This window comes from Nymphalis io, chromosome 25 (genome assembly GCF_905147045.1).
Source record: "Nymphalis io chromosome 25, ilAglIoxx1.1, whole genome shotgun sequence".
NCBI lineage: Eukaryota > Metazoa > Arthropoda > Insecta > Lepidoptera > Nymphalidae > Nymphalis > Nymphalis io.
Window position 1 is genome coordinate 7,529,780 of NC_065912.1, and position 21,020 is coordinate 7,550,799.

General features: G+C 31.9%; 2 protein-coding genes across 2 annotated transcripts; one reads left to right on the plus strand and one right to left on the minus strand.

Moving 5' to 3' along the window:
* Nucleotides 1-1,111: 1,111 nt before the first annotated feature.
* Nucleotides 1,112-14,715, minus strand: LOC126778134 (serine/threonine-protein phosphatase PP2A 65 kDa regulatory subunit). Its single transcript, XM_050501541.1, has 6 exons — nucleotides 14,349-14,715; nucleotides 11,952-12,186; nucleotides 3,933-4,119; nucleotides 3,367-3,521; nucleotides 2,270-2,387; nucleotides 1,112-2,146 (listed from the first exon to the last, which is right to left on the minus strand). Exons 1-6 carry the CDS (start codon nucleotides 14,572-14,574, stop codon nucleotides 1,295-1,297), a joined length of 1,773 nt encoding a protein of 590 aa, XP_050357498.1. The 5' UTR covers nucleotides 14,575-14,715; the 3' UTR covers nucleotides 1,112-1,294.
* A 375-nt stretch (nucleotides 14,716-15,090) lies between these two features.
* Nucleotides 15,091-15,949, plus strand: LOC126778062 (uncharacterized). Its single transcript, XM_050501410.1, has 2 exons — nucleotides 15,091-15,315; nucleotides 15,555-15,949. The coding sequence occupies exons 1-2, from the start codon at nucleotides 15,156-15,158 to the stop codon at nucleotides 15,947-15,949; spliced, it is 555 nt and encodes a 184-aa protein (XP_050357367.1). The 5' UTR covers nucleotides 15,091-15,155.
* Nucleotides 15,950-21,020: the final 5,071 nt, after the last annotated feature.

Genomic DNA, 21,020 nt, shown 5'->3' on the forward strand with positions numbered 1-21,020 from the left:
AAAATGTCATTCAACCGTATGTTTGCGCTGTCTGATGTCTCGTTGGACATCTCAATTATATAAAGGATGCGTATTTGGTTTTTTATTTAAAAAATAAGTATAGTTTTTTACGAGTTTAATTGAAAAAACCTAACATTACATATTAATCTTTGTATCCAGCATTGCGAATTAAACAGTTAAACAATGGAAAAAGTAGTTACTATTTTATAAGTAATCAAATTCTAGTAATTTTGACAGCCTCGCTGGTGCGCGAACCCGATTTCGGAATTAGTGGCATCGAGTGACGGTGTTACACTATCATCGCGTCGAAGGATTCGAAATATCGGCATAAAGCTTAGTTTTAGTGATTAAAACGTTAAGTCCCCATATAAGCGTTCCGAAACAAGCTACATGTCAAAGTGTGATTATATATTTTTTCGGACTGCTAAGTTTTGCAGTGAAATTGGGAGAATAGTGTTGTATTAAAAATAGAGGAAAAATTCTGATTTGTCTGGCACCTCAAATTGACCACTGCATTATGGATAATTGCCGAAATAAATACGAAAAACAAGAATAACTGTTTTTGTTTTGACCTTTGGTTTTGCAGTTCGGACCTTTTTACACACAACGTTATTTTTAATTTGACATTATTTGTTTAGTGTGTAATATTTCGCACATGAAAGGGATAAAAAATGACGATTTTTAACTATAGTAAGTCAAATATATACAATAATTTGAACAGGCAGAAATTCGCATTTATTTTAGACAAACGGGCGTTGTCACACAGCGTGCTTCGTCTTCAATTTTAATTTTAACGCAGGTCTTAAACTTACTCTCACACCACAAATAAAAAAAAAATCTATGATGCAACTCGAAACTTGTAAATGTTGATTCTCTATTTCATTTCACATCATTGATTTAGCATTCGAAAGCAGAGAGGATTATCTAATCACTTAAGCAACTTTTATGGGTAAAGCCGTTATTATATAGTAATGATTTAATCCATAGCATAGGTATCTTTTGTTATAACTATAAATAAGTAAAATAAAACAAAACCAACTATAACAGATGAGAAGGGAACTCTCATTATGTTGAAAAAGTTTAGATTATTATTATATTAATAAAACAAGAATGGTTTTTATTATCTATATTAAATTTGTTTACATTTTCAAAGTGTGCAAATTAAATGCCGCTTGAAGTGTTCTCTATTGATTTTTAACACTGGAATGAAAACTTTACAAGTTGGTATAGGGCTTCGTATATCAATCGTTTTGGAATAAATACAAAATAGAAAAGTTGCAATGATTAATAAAAATTAACCGGCGATCCCAGCGATTGCTTCCGAAGCGAAATATTTAACATCAACATCAGGGTCCACGTTCAACTTCTCCAAAACTGGTTTGACTTGTGGCTGAATTACGGCGGGGTCTAAGTATGGCGCCATTTTTTGGAGAGTCTTGGCAACATTGAACCGAACGTTGGCAACGTTATCATCAGCCATAGACAAGACAGTCGGCAGAAGTACTCGTGTCGTTATATCTTTTCCACACACCTCTGAGAGGACATTGATGCAGAATAGGTAGGTCATTCTGTGTAAATAGTTTTGTTCACGCGACATAGCCAGCACTTTTGGTATAACATTTGTTTCAGCCCACGCTGCTCCGTACTGTTCGACTAATTTCTTTAAGTTTAATGTAGCAGCTTCACGTATAGCATAGACATGATCAATCAGCCAGGACATGCAAAGGCCGGTCAGCTTTTCATCGAAAAATTCTTGGCCAAGTTGTCCAGCCAACAGTGGCATATGTTCAATGATGGCAAGACGGACGCGCCATTTTGTGTCCTCGGCGAGCTCAACGATTGCTGGTAGAAGTGATTGTACTAACTGTTGAATGCCAATGACTTCATTTACACATTCAAGGTTTGATATGATGTTAAGCCTGACTTCTGGACATTCATCTTTCAATTGTGTCAGGAATAACGGTAAAAGGTGCTCAATAGTGTTTTGCCTGCCGACGATGGGACTAAGACCCATAATGATAGATGCGAGAGCGGATTTAACGTGCTGGTTGAGATCACAGACTAAATCTTTAATCTGTGGCAGTATCATAGTCATAATAATTTGCTCTTGGTGTGCCTTGTCTAGATTCATACAGAAGTCCTTGACCTGAAAAATAAAGCATTATATATATATATTATTTAAATAATTTGATACTACATCTCATACATTTAAAAACCCGTGTAATACAATTTTGCATTGCAATGCTTATATAAGCATACTATAACTTACTTTCTCCGCAGCCGCGGCTCGTACTTCAGCTTCGGTGTCCTTGAGAAGTGCTTGGAATATCTGTGCGAGGTCGGTGCGAGCCAATTCCGGTCCTACAGCTTGCTGGAGCTCAACAAATCTGTCAAAATAAGTAATACATTAATTTATGATAGCAACCTGGATGTATCAGATAAAATTCTGCAACATGTATATGAAAAAAAAAGTATACAAATAAAACAGCTATAGGAGCAGCATGGTGGTATAGCCAAAACTTTCTGCATGACAGGCCTTTCCCCAGCAGTGGCAATATTTCACTATATAAAGGTTTAAGAAGTTTATTTCTCATCAAGAACAAAAGTACACCAGAAACTAATTACATAATTTATATATATATATTATAATAATTATAATGTCTTTATACAAAGCAATAGGCAATATAATAAATAATATATTGTCAACGAAAGCCTTGACAGTGTTTCTTTTTCTTCTTGTCTTCAATTATATAAAAAAAAAATCTATAATTAGTTCTTTGGATAAACTATTGTAAAGTAGTGCCCCATTAAACAATATGGTTCTTGATCCATAACTTTTTGTTCTGGCTTTAGGTAATTGTAATTTATATTTGTTTCATATCTAGTATTTATGCGATCTTGCTTTAAAAGTTCAAGTAAATGTTTGTACTGAATTCGTAAGCATTTTCCTAATTAGTATACATGTTATTTATTTATGTAATTGATTTATAGATAGTGTGTTCGTTTTCTTATATAAGTTTTTTGTGGGGAAGTAGTAGTGTAGTTGAAATAGTGCTTTTAGTAATTTGTTTTGGGATATTTTAAGATCTTTTAAATTACTTTTAGTTGCACCTATTATATATATAATAATGTATGGAATAAGCTCCAAACCTTCTCCTCAAAAGGGAGAGGAGGCCTTAGCCCAGCAGTGGGACATTAAGAGGCTGTTACTGTACTGCACCTATTTATTAGGTATTCTAAAAGAGGCTTTATTTGCGAGTTACATATAATAATTCAAACTCTATTTGGTATACAATTTGCCGACCTGCGCAAATATACATTACATTTTATATATATATTACATTATAGGTATATTAGACAGCTTACTTCTCAGCAACCATGTAGCGCACCCTCCAGGAGGCGTCCTCGGCTCGCTGGCGCACGGTGGGCATCACGAGCTGCTCCATGTCCTCGGGTGGTAGTAGCGCGGCCACGGCGGCGCATGCTTCCGCCGCCAGCAGCCGCACAGAGTCTTGCTCATCCTAGAATACCCATCAAACAATTCATATACATAAGAAATTAGCTTAGCCTGTAAATAAATTATATGTTAAGATAAAAAAAAAAATTATAATTTATTATTTGTAAATGTACAGTCATTTATAAAATATATAAAATAATATATATATATATATATACACATTACAAATTTATAGCAAAAACACGCTACAGGACAATCTAAAAGATTGTCCTGTGGCATTGTACCCAAGACACTGGCACTATTGCCTCTCTGCACCGCTTTGACAGCCTAAATAAATAAACGCCAGCTCTTGGGTTACCAGAAGTGTGGACCAGTTTAAAAAAATACTTTTTTACTGATGATGAGTTACAATAAATTGCCAGCGTCCAGATAATGTTATAATAATTGTTTGCTCGAGAAAAAGAAGAAATCTTACCTGTGCCAAGGTAGCGAACATCGGTATGAGATCACTCTTTACATATTCAACTTCAACAACTCTCGCGAATTCGCCCAGTTTGTAGGCCGCTGCGCGACGCACCATTGGCGTATCATCTTGACACAGCGAGCGGAAGTTCCCACGAAGTTCTTCTTTGACAGGAGCCGATACGCGCGGGTAGCATACGCTAAAAAGTTACAAAATATTATTAGTTACAATGTGTAATATAATTTTTTTTTATATGGGTGCAGGGTTTTAAAATTTTTAACTTTTTAATTTAAAATTCTAAAGAGGCAAACAAAACTAAAAATCCATCTCTATGGCAAAATAGAAATTAAACAAACCTCTAAAGAATAGTGCTCCGGAAGTCAGAATAAGTACCCATATTATTACAATATCGATTTACCAAATGGATAGTGAATCTATTTTCTAAATTATTAATTCCAGGATGATTATATCCGTTTAAAGTTAATATAATTACGTTACATCTAATAACTTCCTTTTTTTTTTAAATTCTTAACAAGTGCCAAAGTAAAATTTTACAAAATAAGTTTAACAAAACTATAAGTTGTTATTTAAATGAATGCAAAATTAATGTTATAAATATAAATAACATCAATGTATAATTTTGCAAACTAAATACAAAGTTACAATATGTAAATATTTTTTTTTTTGAATCCTTTGAATGCCAACTTTTTTTTTAAATAAAATATTAAATTACAGTTTTTATAAATCACACAAATCATATGTAGAAATTACATACCATAGTCCAGTTCTTTAAGTTACTTAATTAAAGTTTAAAACTCCTTGAAGTCTCTCCAAAGAATATCATGAAGACATCTTGAAATAAATCTTTCAAGGGTAGGTTTCTTAAGAATCCAATTCGAATTTTATTTCCACGAGGTTTACCAGGATAATATCAAATCCACGATTATTTAAACAATCCAATTTGGATAATAATTAATTTAACCAAAATGTGGAATATTGTTCATGAAAACAGTACTTTTAAACAATATTATGTGTTTACAAAAAATAAAAGTTACAAAAACTGCAAAAAACTAATTTAGGTCACCATTACGACCCAATGACCGGAAGGAAAGTGAAGTCTTAGACAAATGTCAAAGAGCATCTCAAAGATAATAAATTAAAATTAGTTCGAAAATGCAGAATGCATAAAAATTTGCATTATGACGAGACGTCAAATTTAGCGATATTTTTCGAATATGGTATAAACATAATTATAGTGGCACCTGTCAAAGTCAATTGACACATGACAACTAATGTTTTTTTTAGGTTATAATTTTAATAAATTTGTCGTATTTATTTTAAAGCAAAGCAACCACGTAACGTACGCCAAAACTACGTTACATTACCAACCAAAAAATAAAAGTGGAGCTCGCTCTGAGAGACTTTTCTATCGGACTCTACAATAACAGTAGAGATCGACTCTATTAAACAAAACATTTAAATGACATAAGCAATTAGAAAGTCTACAAAAGAAGATTGACAAATTTAAACTAACTTAGCTACAAAACTATTACAAATGTTATTTCTAAGAAAAAGTAAATATAAAATAAATATATATATGCTATACCAACATTCTATATATATATTTTTCGAGCACAGAACAAAATAACAAAACAAAATGTTTCAAAAAAGATCAATAATCCAATTCTAAGGATTATTTCTACGAAACTTTAACTAACTTATTACTAATATATGTAATAATGTTCAACAAAACTACAAAAATGTTATTTACAATAACACAAACAATATGTTTACAAAAGTATAAACACACACAAAAATATATTGTAAAAACAATATCACAAATATAACAAACAAAATATATAAGATCTTTTGAGTCAAAGAAATAAATGGAATCATTTTATTTTGAAAACAAAAATGTCCTAAGCTGAACTTTAGATAAATATATTTGTAGAAAGATATTCAAATTGGAATCCTATCACTCAATCAACTCACAAGTTTATGGCGAACTTTCTATCATACCTCTCGCTCATTCTTCTCTAACAAAGCCATATTTATTCCAAACCTAAATATAACTGCAAAATATTTTAGTTATACCAAAATTATATTTTAATATCTTTAACATGATAACGATCAATAGTACCTTTTTCGAAATCTTTCAAAATATAAACATTATTAGAAATCTTCTCTATTATTTGAGATTTAATAAACTTAGGAGCAAGATTTGCCGTAAAATATTGTGAAGCATTAGACAAGACAAAATTTCTTCTCCAAACAAACAACCACCTGATCCATTACCTAGAAGATCACTGTCTAATTAATGATCGTCAGTACGGGTTTCGACCAAAACGGTCCACAGGTGATCTTCTAGCGTACGTAACGCACCTCTGGGGTGAAGCTATCGACAAGCATGGAGAATCGTTGGCTGTCAGCCTCGATATCTCCAAGGCTTTCGACAGGGTCTGGCACAGAAGTCTTCTCTCCAAGCTACCGGCATATGGTCTGCCTGCTCAGCTATGCACCTGGATTGCCAGCTTCCTACACAAGCGTAGCCTTCGTGTTTTAGTAGATGGTTGCGCTTCACAATTCTATGTAGTGAATGCTGGGGTCCCCCAGGGATCTGTGCTATCTCCCACACTCTTTCTTTTGCATATCAATGATATGCTCTCCCTTGGGAACATACATTGCTATGCAGATGATAGTACAGTGCATGGTGGATACCACGGACGCGCAGTGGCTGGGCGGGCGGAAACTGAGGAGAGGCGGGAGAATCTTGTCATTGAACTCGATAGGACGTTAGAGCTCATCGCCAAATGGGGCTCTGATAATCTTGTTGAGTTTAATGCCAAGAAAACACAGGTATGCGCTCTCACGGCGAAAAAGTCAACATTTTCTCCTCTTCCCTCCCTCTGTGGTACTCCGCTGGTGATGCAAAGCAAAATCACCATGCTGGGGATTGACGTTCGCTGCGACCTTAGTCCAAGGGATTACATCGAGGCTGTTATAAAAACAGCTTCACGGAAACTCGGAGTTCTGAACAAGGTGCGGCGCTTTTTCACGCCACAACAACTGTGCCTGCTGTACAAAACACAGGTACGGTCTTGCGTGGAATATTGCTCGCACCTTTGGGATGGCTCCGCTAAGTACCTACTTGAGGCCTTGGACCGGTTGCAGCGACGTGCCGTACGCATTATTGGCGACGTAAAGGTCACAAACACCCTTGAACCTTTACAATTGCGTCGTGAGATAGCAGCACTGAGCGCTTTCTATCGACTGTATCACGGCGAGTGCTCTGAGGAATTATTCTCTCTAATTCCTGCTTCCCCCTTCCTTCTTAAGTCCACGCGTGCTGGTTCTCGATGTCACCGCCTAACTGTGACATCAATTCCATCGCGAACAAAGAAATTTGGCAACTCCTTTCTTTGTCGCACTTCCAAAAAATGGAATTCCTTACCAGCTCACGTATTCCCCTCCTCTTACAACCCGGGTTCCTTCAAACGAGGCGTGAAGAGGCATCTTGCGGGCCGGCAAGGCGAAGGCGGCTAGTGCAGAACGTTTTTCCCGTCTGTACTGGCCGTCGTCGCGTTTGGACTCTACTACCACTTACCATCAGGTGGAGTAGAGTCATTTGCCCTCCCGGCGATATAAAAAAAAAAAAAAAACTATATCACCTGACCCATAAGAAATGACTCCCTTCCTTTATTATATAAGAAAGCATTCTTTTTATAAGCTTTAAATAAAGATTTGGTTACTAAATCAAAAATTGAATTTAGGGAATCCAAAGTTACTGCAAAAGTATGTTGGTTACCAACTTCAAGCTCATTCAAATCTGTGATTGAATTACTGAAACGATGTAATGAATCATCAATTACAACTTCACGACCAAACATTAGAAAATTAGGAGTAAATTCAGTAACTAAATTTATACTACTATTCAAAGCTAATTGAACGAGATTTAAATATTTTGACCAAGTTCTATGATCATCATGAACAAAACAAGCTATGCAAGTTTCTAGAGTTTTATGATAACGTTCCACAGGATTATTTTGAGGCGTATACAAAGTGTTTTAAAATATTATGGTTATATTAAAACCTTTTAAAAATTCTACAAAATGTTTTGATGTGAATTGAGTTCCATTATCACAAATTATAATTTTTGGACAACCAAATTTAAGAAAGATATCTTTTTCTAAGAATTTACATATGGATTTAGTTGTAGCATTACATAATGGATTTAACCAACAATATTTAGTAAATACATCCAATACCGTACAAATGTATCGTTGACCAGAATAAGTTTTAGGCAATGGACCAACTATATAAAAAGATAGCATAAGCATAGGCTGAGAAACAATATTTGGATTAGTCATTATACCAAAAGGTGGAGCACTAGAGTGCTTATAAGCTTTACAAGTTTCACAATTTGAAATATATTCTTTTACATCGTGAAACATATTAGGCCAATAGTAGTGAAGTTTTAACTTATTTAAAGTTTTATGAATACCTAAATGACTTGAATCTAAGGAATCATGATTATCATGAACAGTTTCAATAACATTTTCTTTTGGAATAACTATTTTCCAAGCTAAATCATTATGTAATTGAAATTTAGGCTTACAAAATCTATAAAGAACATTGTTTTCAACTCTATAATTTTTATATCTTAAAGGAAATTTTTGACAACCAACAAATATTTTATGATACCAAGGATCATCAATTTCTTCATCGGGATAAGTTATTTCCAATGGAATATTGATAGCATTAATTTGAATACGAGAAAATGTATCAGGCATAACATGTAAGCTACCTTTTTTATAATTATATATATATATATATATATATATATATATATATATAACTAAATTGAGATATATGAGCAGCCCAACGCGCTAAGCGTCTGCTTGTATTATATAAATTTAGTAACCACTTTAAACTACCATGATCTGTAATCACAGTAAATTCCATACCTTCAATATAGGGTCTAAAATGTTCGATTGAATCTAATATAGCAAGAATTCTTTTTTCAGTAGTACTGTAATTAATTTCACATTTATTAAATGTTCTAGAATAAAATGCTACCGGATGTTGGTTATCATTATCATCTTTTTGACACAATACACTACCAATACATAAGAGCTAGCATCACAATGCAGAAAAAATTGTTTATTAAAATCTGGACAAGTTAATACAGGAGCAGTTAATAAAACTTGTTTAAGTTTTATAAAAAAGTTTTCACAATCTGAATTCCATTCAACGGCACGTTTACTATTTCTACTACCACGAGTAAGATTAGTTAAAGGATTAGCAATATCAGCAAATTTTTCTATGAATCTACGATAATATGAACACATACCAAGAAAACTACATACTTGTTTTACAGTTGTAGGACGAGGAAAAATTTCTATTACAGTCAACTTAGAAGGATCTGATCTGTAAACCAATACTATCAACAACATAGCCTAAGTAACGTAAACGTTCTTTACAAAATTCACATTTTTTCAAATTAATAGTTAAACCAGATTTATGATAAATTTTACATAAAAGAGTTAAATAAATAAGTTTGAAAATCACTAGAAATTGCTATTAAATCATCTAAATACACAAATACATTAGAAACGAATTCTACACCAAAAAGTTTATCTACCAATCTTTGTAGTTCTGCAGGAGCATTAGTTAAACCGAAGGGCATACGAAAAAATTCGAACAATCCCTTTCCAGGAATTACGAAGGCAGTGTTCTCTCTGGAAGTTTCTTCTAAAGGAATTTGAAGAAAAGCTTTAGACAAATCTATTGCTGTGATAACTTACACCACGCAAATTATCAAAAATTCGCGATGTGTACGGTAAAGGACATGAATCTTTAATAGTAACAGAATTTAATTTTCTTGAATCTAAACAGTCTTATACCACCATCTTTTTAATGACAGCTAAAACTGGAGAAGACCAAGGAGATTTAGAAGATTGAATAATACCATCTCTAAGCAAAACTTGAACATCATCATAAAGTTCTTCTTGATTAGCAGGACTAATAGGCCAATAATGTTGTTTAATAGGATCACCAACAGTTATAATTTTATGTTTAGTTAAATGTGTTAAACCTAGACCTTTACATAAGAAATTTCTTTAAAAAGTTTTATAATATTATTTAATTGTTCTTTCTCAGAAGAAGAAAGTTGAACAGCAGAAGTTACAGAATTTATATTATAATAGAATTATTGTTTTTAATTTTACTTTCAAAAGTTATATTTTTAAATAATTCATGAGCTAAATTAAATGAAAGCCAAAATTCAAATTCTAGAATAATATCTGGATTTAGTGAAGGAACCACCATGAATTCTACAATGCGAGTTACATTGTCACAAGTAATCGGAATATCTATAGTATCTAAAACATCTTGTAAACCATCAGCAGTACAAGCTTTATGACAACTAGTCTTAAGTTTGAGTCCTAAATTGAGAAATAGCAAATGACTTTTAGAACCTGGTGCGCTCTTATTAGTACCACTATCTAATAAACCAGTAAATGATTTATCATAAACTTGAAATTTTAAAAATGGACGTGTGTCGCTATTTTTTGTAAATAAAATTGGAGCAAATTTATTCATTGAAAGAAATAGTTTTAAGTAATTACACCAATTAGAAAAATCTTTACGAACTTCAGAAGCAGTAGGTTTAGAAAATTTAATTTTTGTCAGATCAACTGATTCTTTATTAAGAACTTGTGTCTGACAAAACTTTACTCGTTTTTTGAAAGATTACAATTGTTACAAGATTTAGTGATAACGTTTAATTTACCACATTTAAAACACATACTACTTGGTATCTTTTTACAGTTTTTATAAGTATGACCAACTTCTTTACATTTTAAACATGTAAATGTTTGAACTGAATTAATATGTTAATACTTTAAAATCTGAATTTTTATTGTTTATTATTATTAGAAAATTCATCAATCTGCTTTGAAATTTTAACTAAACTATTGATAGAATCCAATGAACGACCTACCAAATGAATTGAGTAGTTAGGCAACATATTATGTTTCAAAATCTCTAAAATAGTATTTTCAGATAAAAGATAAGTTAATCTATTTGACATATCAACTATTTTAATAATGAAATCTGATAAGGTTTCGTTTTGCTTTTGTTTTCTAATTCTTAAATTATATTCCAATTGGTAATCAAAATCCGATTTATAAAAACAATTCAACAATTCTAATTTAAGATGTTTCCAAGAATTAAGTGAACTACGAATAGATCTAAACCACTTAAGTGCAATGTCAGTAAGAACTTCAGTAAATGATGGCAATATTTGATCATCATAATTGATCATCATAAATATCTCGACCCCAACAGTATTCTTTAGATGATAACAAAAATTCACGTATACACGTTTTACCGTTAAACTTATGTTTAAACTTAGACAAATCTGGTCTCTTATAATATTGAGGTTGTTTATAATTGCTCATAGATAAAGTGTTGTTAAAGAATTGTGGCAAGTCTGTCGACAAGTCTACTAAGACAGTAGAAGGCTTAGCCTGAGAAGTATTTGTTTCTAAGGTCTGAGAATGGGCAACGTCCATTATGATAGGGGAATTCTTATCACAAGTATCAGAAGTAGAAGGTTTTAAAGTTATGTTATCGTCTCCATCCGCCATGGTTATGTCCCAATTATTAATTATTTGTGATAATACAATTAAGACTTCAAATCAAAACTTTACAAAGTTATAAACTTGGCATTTAAATTACATAAATACTTAACATTAGTATTTAGTACAAAAGTATTATATCAAAACAAATTATACATATGCAAATACATTGTACAATATCAAAATCCAGGGCAAGTAATGTTTCAAGTCCCTGCGGAGAGGCAACAAATTGTAATATTAAATTTTTTTTTTATGGGTGTAGGTATAATATTACATTTTTTTCTTATGGGTGTAAAATAAAGATATAATATCCATCAATCAAGAACTGTCTGCAGTGTATATAGCTACAAGTAAAGCGCATATGGAAATCTAACATAATATAAAAAAATACCTGAAAAGTCCACATGCTGATGCCCTTGATGTAAACCAGTCACCACCCGCTAAACGTTGAACTAATGGCACAAAGTACTGTTCCAGGGCTTGAGGTGAGTGGTGTGCGGACACTGCTCTTAGTGATGCTACAGCCTTGTCACGCACGACTGTCTCTTCAACTGTAGCGAGAGCCTCCAGTGGTGGCAGTAAGCAGTGAGCATATTCGCAACCTCCGACCAAGTTGATGAAGTTTCCTTAGGGTTAAAACAGATATTTATTTGGTTGGTTTAAAAATGCACTTGAGTTTAAGGTTGATTTTGATTAAAGCATGTAGATTTATGTAGATTGCAAGATTAAATCTGGATAAGAACAGATATTGATCTTGTGGTCAGTGTTTAATGAAAACTTTGTGAAACAACCTGCATAAATAGGAAAAACAGATATATACATTTATTTAATGATAGGGCTTAGTCCAAGCCTGTCTGATTGGGCAGGTGGTCTTATCACATATTCTATTGCCAAACTGCACCACTTAATATTGTTGTTTCGATTTGAAGGGTATGTGAGCCAGTGTAACTATAGGCACATGAGATCTTAGTTCCCTAATTTGGTGGCACATAGGCGTTGCTAGGAATTAATATTTCTTAAGGTGCCAATTAGTATAGGCGGTGTTAACCATTTACCATTAGGTTGCTCATTTGACAATCCACTAACCTATTTTATAAAATCATGTATATAAAACTTGACTGCAGTGAATTAACCTTCAACCCATCACCTAAACATGTGACCTTTGCGTATCTGTAATACATGTGCTATTTATTTAATCATTACTTTTATAATTTGCTCAATTATTGAACTAAAATTAACTTAAATATACCTTTAAATAAATTTTATAATTTATTTATACATACAAGTGTTTGTCCAGTGATCAATATTTGTCCATGATCATTATTGAAAATTTGTGAAAAATATATGATTTGATTTAATTACGTGAAATACCCTAATTTATGAAATTATTATAAAGAACTGTATTTAGTGCACATTATATCAACTAAATTTCTAAAATCATATTCCTATACATTTGGATTCAAATTAGTACTTTTTCACACATTTTTAGTCCCTCCTCACATCATGCAAATGCCCTATTTTAACATATGATTGAATGAACTTCGCAGAACATTATAGTGCATAAGTGTATGTGCAAACACAGGTGCACTTTCTATTTCCTTATACTCATAATCTAATTAAAATAGCAAATTAGACAAGACTAGAAGTAGATTTCAAGCGCAGGAACAATGGCTTTTCGTGCTTTCCGATTCTCAAGAGTATATACACTTCCAACATGACATGAGGTTAGAACTCAGGGCCTCTAGATCTGCGAATATAGCTAGCCACTAGAGACATTTGTCTAGGCAGTAAAATTTTGAATATTACTACTTTAACTAGCTGTAATGAGCACTATCTCATAAAACATCAACTCTCTAGTATTTGTCAATAATAATGTATGATTAACTATAAGTGACTGATATTGATAGCTTAATGTGAAAGATTATAAAATAGGATAATGACATTACGGTTAAATGAATAAAATGACTGAATAACTTAATGTTAGCAATGTGTAAATATAACAAATTTCACTACCGACCAAAACCAGTCAGTTAATGTTTTATTTACAATTTGATAGACATTCAATTAAATTGTATTTGATTTAAGTAGTTCATATTTATTTTTAAAGACAGAAAATGTATTAAAAAAATCCAATTTCAAGGACATTGAACGAAATAAAAGGTCTTGTTAAAGATAAACAAATAAAAATGTTTTGTTTTCATTTGAAATGTACATTATTGGTAAGGTAGTATTAATATATATAATATTATAAAACTATTTCACTAATTTTATCATTAATCACTAGGAAGTTTATGTATCATTGAGAAAAAAATAACATAAGACAATTCTAATTCTGTATATTTCTTTGGAAATACGATGATTCACCAAATAATCATTTTTAGTACGATAAATATAAAAAATTGAAATTAGAATGATTTAGTATAGTAAAAAGTAATCTTTACCCTTAATTGTAATAAAATTTATAAATAACAATAAATTGATCAATATACCATTAGTTTTAACAATTAAATATTTTTACAAAAAACTACTGTTTTTTAAATGAATGGTAATAGGTACCCTTAAGAATAGTTTGTTATTTCAAGTTTAATAAAATAATTTTAACATAACCTTTTTCTGATTTAATAAATTCGTAGATTCTCTAAATATACAAACCCAAATAATTTCGATATATCGTATTTTTCGAAGCTAAGATCATAGCATTAACATCATAGCATTAACATACCATAACAAGCTCTAGTAAATTAATAAAGATAAACAGTAATACGCTGAAATTTAAGATAAAGCTTACCCAGTTGTTCAGCGAGAGCAAGAAGTACTTCATCTTCATCGTAAATGGTCTCCGTCAAGAACGGGATAAGTTCAGATCTAGTCCGCTCCACGCCCAAAGCAAGTGCTATTGTCGACAGCTTTTTAATAGAATTCAATCTTAGTTGAACATCTTCATTTTTTAACTCGTCAATAAGTACTGCAATAGGATAAAGTGAGTCATCCGTCCCGGAATCGCTGGCCGCCATTCTCAACTGTTATTCACTGCGTTTTTAAGAATTTACTTTATATTCACGTTTGTACACACCAGTTTGCGACGTTAATTTTTTGGAAATTCTTACGCATTTAGCAGCAAAATGGAAGCCTTTGGTTTAGAATTGGCTTTGTCTATGCTTTAATCTAGATTATAGTGTTGCCTGCTAAAAAGTACACTCATCACTCGTTGGACTGCTGTAATATGTAATATCGATTCTTAAGTAAAAAAAAAGTAATTTAAATATAATCGTTCAGCTTAACATGTAATATGTTTATTTGTAATATTTTACATATTACAATAGAATAAAGAGAATTTTATGTAACCATGGAATGTATATATTTTAGTAGCAAAAAAATATGTACTATATATAAAAATCATTTAATTTACAATACAATAATTCAAGTAATCACTTATAAACAGTACAAGGAACTTTTTACATTGCATGTAAAAAAATGGCCAGTGTTTTTAAATGATCAAGCATTTTGTCATTTTCGTTTATACCGTTTGATATAAAGTCGGTTTCATTTTTTTTTAGATAAGTATTTATATATATTTTTAAATGAAATTCATATTATGGGAGAAGAAGATGATCTTAATACTTCTATTGCACACATTGTGTTATGCTGTGTAGCTGGACAAAATCTAGGGCGTGTGCATGCCAAAAGTTATTCACATCCGGGGATGCATGTTAATTTTTTCGTTCATGGAATATTAGGATTTTTACACTACCAGAGTAAGGCTTTTTATCAACCTATTGGAAATCATAACTGACGAGAAATATATAGATAACGTAATGTTATATTCTAATTATTTTCCTATAAGCAATATTGAGTATCTCTATTGTAAAATATTAATGTGATAAAAAATTTATTCTGCTTCCCTTCATAGCTGATAATCACATTTTTGGTTTATAGTAAACAATGATAGTCACGTTTGTGTAATAAAGATAACAAATTTCTTATTTTATTTCAGGCGGAAGATTTAATAACGATTTCAGAACACCCTATTTCATCAGTTACAGCGCTAGTCGATATTTAGCGCTGCCTTGTCTAATGGCAGATTTATACCGTGGCGACCAAAGCTTAAGTACAATCCATCTTGTCTCTGGTTTAATTCCATTCGTGATGGCCTTGGCAGGAAACGACAATCCACATTTAGGAAATTTGATGATCGCATGCAATATTGTATCATTGTGCGTTTATTCTCAACAGAATGATAGGATTTGGGGATGGTATACGGCTGGGGCGGGAGTTATTGCATATTTTTGTACTCCACAAATTGGTAAAAAAGTCGCGTACCCTTTGTTTCTTGCACTAATGGAATATTGTGCCTATAAAATCTTCCGTATTCATTTCCCCTCGCCGTAAATAAAATAATCTATGAAATTATTGAGTTTTATTCTTGTACAATGTGTATTTTATTAATAACTCCTTTTTTATTCGAAAATGTTGTTTGCGTCTAATTATATAAATGAATTAATAACAACTTATGTATATGATAATAATTTATTCATTATTTTAGTAGCAGCTTTATTAGTGTCTTTGTTTTTGCACAAACAAGTCTGCATTACGTTCAGATGTATTTTTCGATTACCGGATTAAGTTCGGTCACAGCGAACAATTTAAGAATTGAGATTTCATTCTCGAGTGGCGTAAAATCTCGGTATTGCTTCGTCAGCTGCATTTTATATTCAATTTGGTTGCACCGAGCGACATTTCCTGGATGAAATGTTTTCAGAATCGTCAAGAGCTTAATACTGGGTTAAAGTACAAGGAGAAATGTAACTATATTTTGTCACGGATTGTTTATCGTAACTTTCATTAAGATTTGGTGGACTTTCATACGACACATTTAGTTTGTTCACGATGTACCTTCACCACCAGGCATGTGATGAATTCAGCATAAATTAAGCAAGTAAATATCAACGGTACCACGTATTACGCAAAATCACTAATGAAACGAATGCCATAATAATTTTAACTTTTGTATTTTTTATGGTCTAAAAATATCCATCCAAATATGGTTAATATAATTAAGGAAACAAAGAAATCAAGTTATGTTTTATACATTTAAATTATATTCAAAATAAAACAAACATCATAATTTAATTTTATACTTACTTCTTATCTTTGTAGGCTCTATATTTATAAGAGCACAATTAAGTGGGATTTTCTTATATCCCCCTCGAAATAATATTTGGCTTTTCATTTTAGACCTTTGACCTTTTTATAAGAAGACAACAATAAAGGTAAAATTGTACGTGATACTTTTAGTGTTCCGTAGTCCGTAGCAAAATGATAATTAATAATTTCACTAATAAATGTAGGGATGCGAACAATGAAGGATGTTTTGATATTTACTGTTAAATTTATTTGCATATAGATCCAACATTTAATATGTACATTCATACATAACATAAAACGAAGTACTCACCTATTGTCGTGTTAACAATAATTAATTATTTTTCGTAACATAATAAATTACAATATGTCAATTCACTTATGTGTACACGTATTTAATAAGTTATCGTCGAAACACGTCTAAAATGCTAATGTTAAAACTTTTACTGGGCGACCATTTTGAACAAATTACAAATTTTAGTATACTTACCTACTAGATTATATTGTCACCAGTACAAACAGTGTTGGAAAATTTCAACAAAATCGGTTGCATAGGAACTCGAAGTAGTAATATCCTTAATAATATCCTGGGACATTTTTCACACACGGCCATCTGATCCCAAATTAAGCTTATACAAAGCTTGTGCTATGGAAACCAGACAACTGATATACTACATATACTAATTTTCTTTTGTAAATACATACTTATATAGATAATTACACCCAGACTCAGGACAAACAGACATGTTCATGCTCACAAATGTCTGTCCTGGGTGGGAATCGAACCCACAACCTTCGGCGTGAAAGGCAAGTATCTACCAACTAGGCCAACCAGGTCGTCGTAGTACATATACGCTGTAAGATATGACAGCATCTTAACAGCGAATTAATGCAAGCTCTACATTTAATGTGATAAGTATGGTAGCTACGTAATATAGATATATTTTCGAATTAACGCTTAGGGTTTCGCCATATTTATAGGAATCGGTTTAAGCAGAGTGCGTGTCACCATAGTACTCGTATTCAGTCAAACTGTTGTCACAGACGTCTTAAAATGGTTTAATGGAACGACTAATATATACATATGTTCTTGACATCTTCAACATTTTTTTTATATATTTTTCCAATATGGAATAAGGTTGTATAACCTACTGTTGTAGATATATTGTCTGCCTCGTTGGCCTAGTTAGGCTAGATATAAGGCCGCAGATTCCGAGGTCCTCGGTTCAAATTCTAAGTCAGGCCAATAAAAAGTTATTGAGTTTTTCTTTCAAAGATTCTCATTAGCAGCTCGAAGTCTGGAAGTTGGAAGTGTGTTCAATCCTGTTTTTTCCCATCAGATTATGATAATCAGCGAATAGGGAGTACCTACACCTATTTGCACACACATTTGTGCACTGTAATTTGTCCAGCACAGTTGGTTAATCTCCTAACCATCATAATGGTGGTAGGGCTTTGTGCAAGCTCGTCTGGGTAGGTACCATCCACTCATCAGATATTCTACGGCAAAACTGTAGTACTTGGTATTGTTGTGTTCCGGTTTGAAGGGTGAGTGAGCCAGTGTAATTACAGGCACAAGGGACATAAAATCTTAGTTTCCAAGGTTGGTGGCGCATTGGCTATGTAAGCGATGGTTGACATTTCTTGCAATGCCAGTGTGTAAGGGCGTTTGGTGACCACTTACTATCAGGTGGCCCATTTGCTCGTCCGCCTTCCTATTCAATTAAAAAAAAAATAATCAAATCTAAATACTAACGGTATTAATGTTTAAGATATTTTGAGAACGCACCATAAATAATGTCAAAGTGTCTCAATTTGCAGAGACTTCTGTTAATGTTGAAATCTGATATTCAACTTGACCTAGATATCCTTCAAAAATGAGAAGAATAAAGATTTTACCTTTGTATAAAACTCTAAAATAGTAATAATGTAACTAACTTTTGATGATTTTTTTTTGTTTTATATAAAATGAGAGTTGAACTTAATTTTTAGTTTATTAAGCTTAATTATATTAAGCTAATTATCATAAATTGAATATTTCATAGTAACTATAGGTATTTAAAAAAAAAACATTTTCTATACTTATATATAAATATACTTATATATTTTTAAATAGTTATAAAAAATATTTATTTGATTCTAGATCCACAGAAGCGTTAGCGATCCTACTGAGGCGTAATTACATATTAATAAGAGAAATTGTTTTACAATTATGACACAGTAAGTGAATAAATAAATATAATTAAGTCTTGTACTTATAAGTTCATTTCGATCGTATCACGTTGCTATAACTGGCTTTTCTTGGTTGTGATTACACTGGCTCACTCACCGTTTAAACCCTACCACATTAATATAAAATATTTATGTTTTAAATAATTATGTTCATTGTTCCTATGGGTGGACAGAGCCAACCTAAGGCTCTGTGCAAAACTTTACTATCTAGAGTTTATGTTATTACCATATTATTTATATATTTTATATATATTTTTATGAGTAGATTCATACGACTTTATTCAATTCTTATTAAAGTATATTTATTAAGTCTCTTAATATTTTTGCTACTCACGCTTTACCCAAATTTATTTTCAACATAATATATGAACTTCTTGGAAGTGAACGACATCACGCGGCGCGGACCCCGTCGCGTACATTAGACTCGCAGAACACGGTTGGTTAGCCCTCAGTGCTTTTTATGTAATGAATTTCATTTGAGATGAGTATTATTTCCTTCGTCTCATTTACGAGATTATCTTTATCTTTATATGACGAACTATATGATCACATTTTGAAAAAAAAAATTCGTCGTCTATGGATTTTTTTGAATTAATAAAACAATTTATTTGAATTAATAGTATAATATAATTTAATAATTTTTTTGAATTAATAGAATAAATTTTTGTTTGTATTAAATTATTTTTGAACGCTTTTGTAATATGTATTTTAATAGATGTGACTGTACTTAATCTTTTATTTGGTGGTTGGGCTTTGTGTAAGTCAGTCTGAGTTGGTACTAACCACTCATTATATATTCTACCGGTAAAGAGCAATACCTACTTGGTAATTTTTGTTCCGGTTTGAAGGGTGATTTTGATAGTGTAACTACAGGCACATGAACCTTAGTTATGCAAAATAAATTACTAATATAAAAATGTATTATTTAATTATTAAGGAACGGAAGGAGTTTGAAGTTTTATATATTTGTAAATATTTATAATTTAATTTACTCTACAAAGTATATTTCATTGTTAAAAAGTTTTCTCGATAATATAGTAAAAAAAAACTTTATTATATTCTGTGAACAATAAGAGCGTGTCGGTTTTACCAGATGGCGTTACCCGTCGACCCATTAACGTAACCGATACTAACTTGTCGTCTGTATTTTTTGGAATCTTGTTCCGATATTGTTTTCTGCGGCTTTAGCACTTGCGTTATGAAAATAATCAATACAGTAAATATACTGTATTGATTATTTTCATTAATTTAGTATGCACCTTTAAAATATTTTGTATATAATTTTCCGTAATAATTTAATTCCATTGGTACCATAAAAATAAATTGTCAACAACTGTACGATACAATTTTGTTTATTTCACAAAATTATTTTTAGTTTTAAGCATAATATATCCTTATGCATATCCTTTTGTAGATGCGTGTTGAAAATTATAATATTTATTGTGAGAGAAGTAGGCGGACGGGTAAATGGAACATTTTATGGTGAGCTGTCACCACCGCCCATAGACATTGCCACCATAAGACATATGAATCATTACTTACATTGCCAATTCGCCACCATACTTGGGAATTAAGATGTTATGTACCTTGAGTCTGAAGTGTCACTGGCTGTCTCACTCTTCCAAGCGGAACATTAAAATATTGAGTATTGCTATATTGCGGTAGAATATTTTATGAGTGGGTGGTACCTACCCAGGCGGGCTTGCATAAAGCAATACCACGAAGAAGGTAAGTAGTTGTTATAATAATACAGTTTTTAATGAAATTATATGTAGTAGAGAAAATAAACAATTGAACGTTTAACTGGAGGTAAAATTATGTTAAAAAGGATAATCACATACCTATTTAATTATAGTCATTGTTTACAAGCCAAAGATTAATATTAAACAATCAGGGACAGAGTTATAATATATCTGGACTGAATTACGCGCCATTAGGCCCTTTGTCACACATAACGTACATCTAAAACCCATAATGCTGTCGTGCCGATTTGCAAACTTCTGTAAACAAAACTCTTAAATTCACGCCCCAAAATTAAGAAATCAAGGTTAATGCCTTAATGGTACATAAAACAAGTGTTTCATAC

Bases quoted from the DNA above. Each gene is read 5' to 3' on its own strand.
- LOC126778062 (XM_050501410.1), top strand. From the start codon at position 15,156: ATGGGAGAAGAAGATGATCTTAATACTTCTATTGCACACATTGTGTTA. The intron at 15,316-15,554 runs GTAAGGCTTTTT...ATTTTATTTCAG, and splicing joins AGGATTTTTACACTACCAGA to GCGGAAGATTTAATAACGAT.
- LOC126778134 (XM_050501541.1), bottom strand. From the start codon at position 14,574: ATGGCGGCCAGCGATTCCGGGACGGATGACTCACTTTATCCTATTGCA. The intron at 12,187-14,348 runs GTAAGCTTTATC...TTTAACCCTAAG, and splicing joins TGCTCTCGCTGAACAACTGG to GAAACTTCATCAACTTGGTC. The intron at 4,120-11,951 runs GTATTTTTTTAT...GTAACTTTTTAG, and splicing joins TCAGCATGTGGACTTTTCAG to CGTATGCTACCCGCGCGTAT.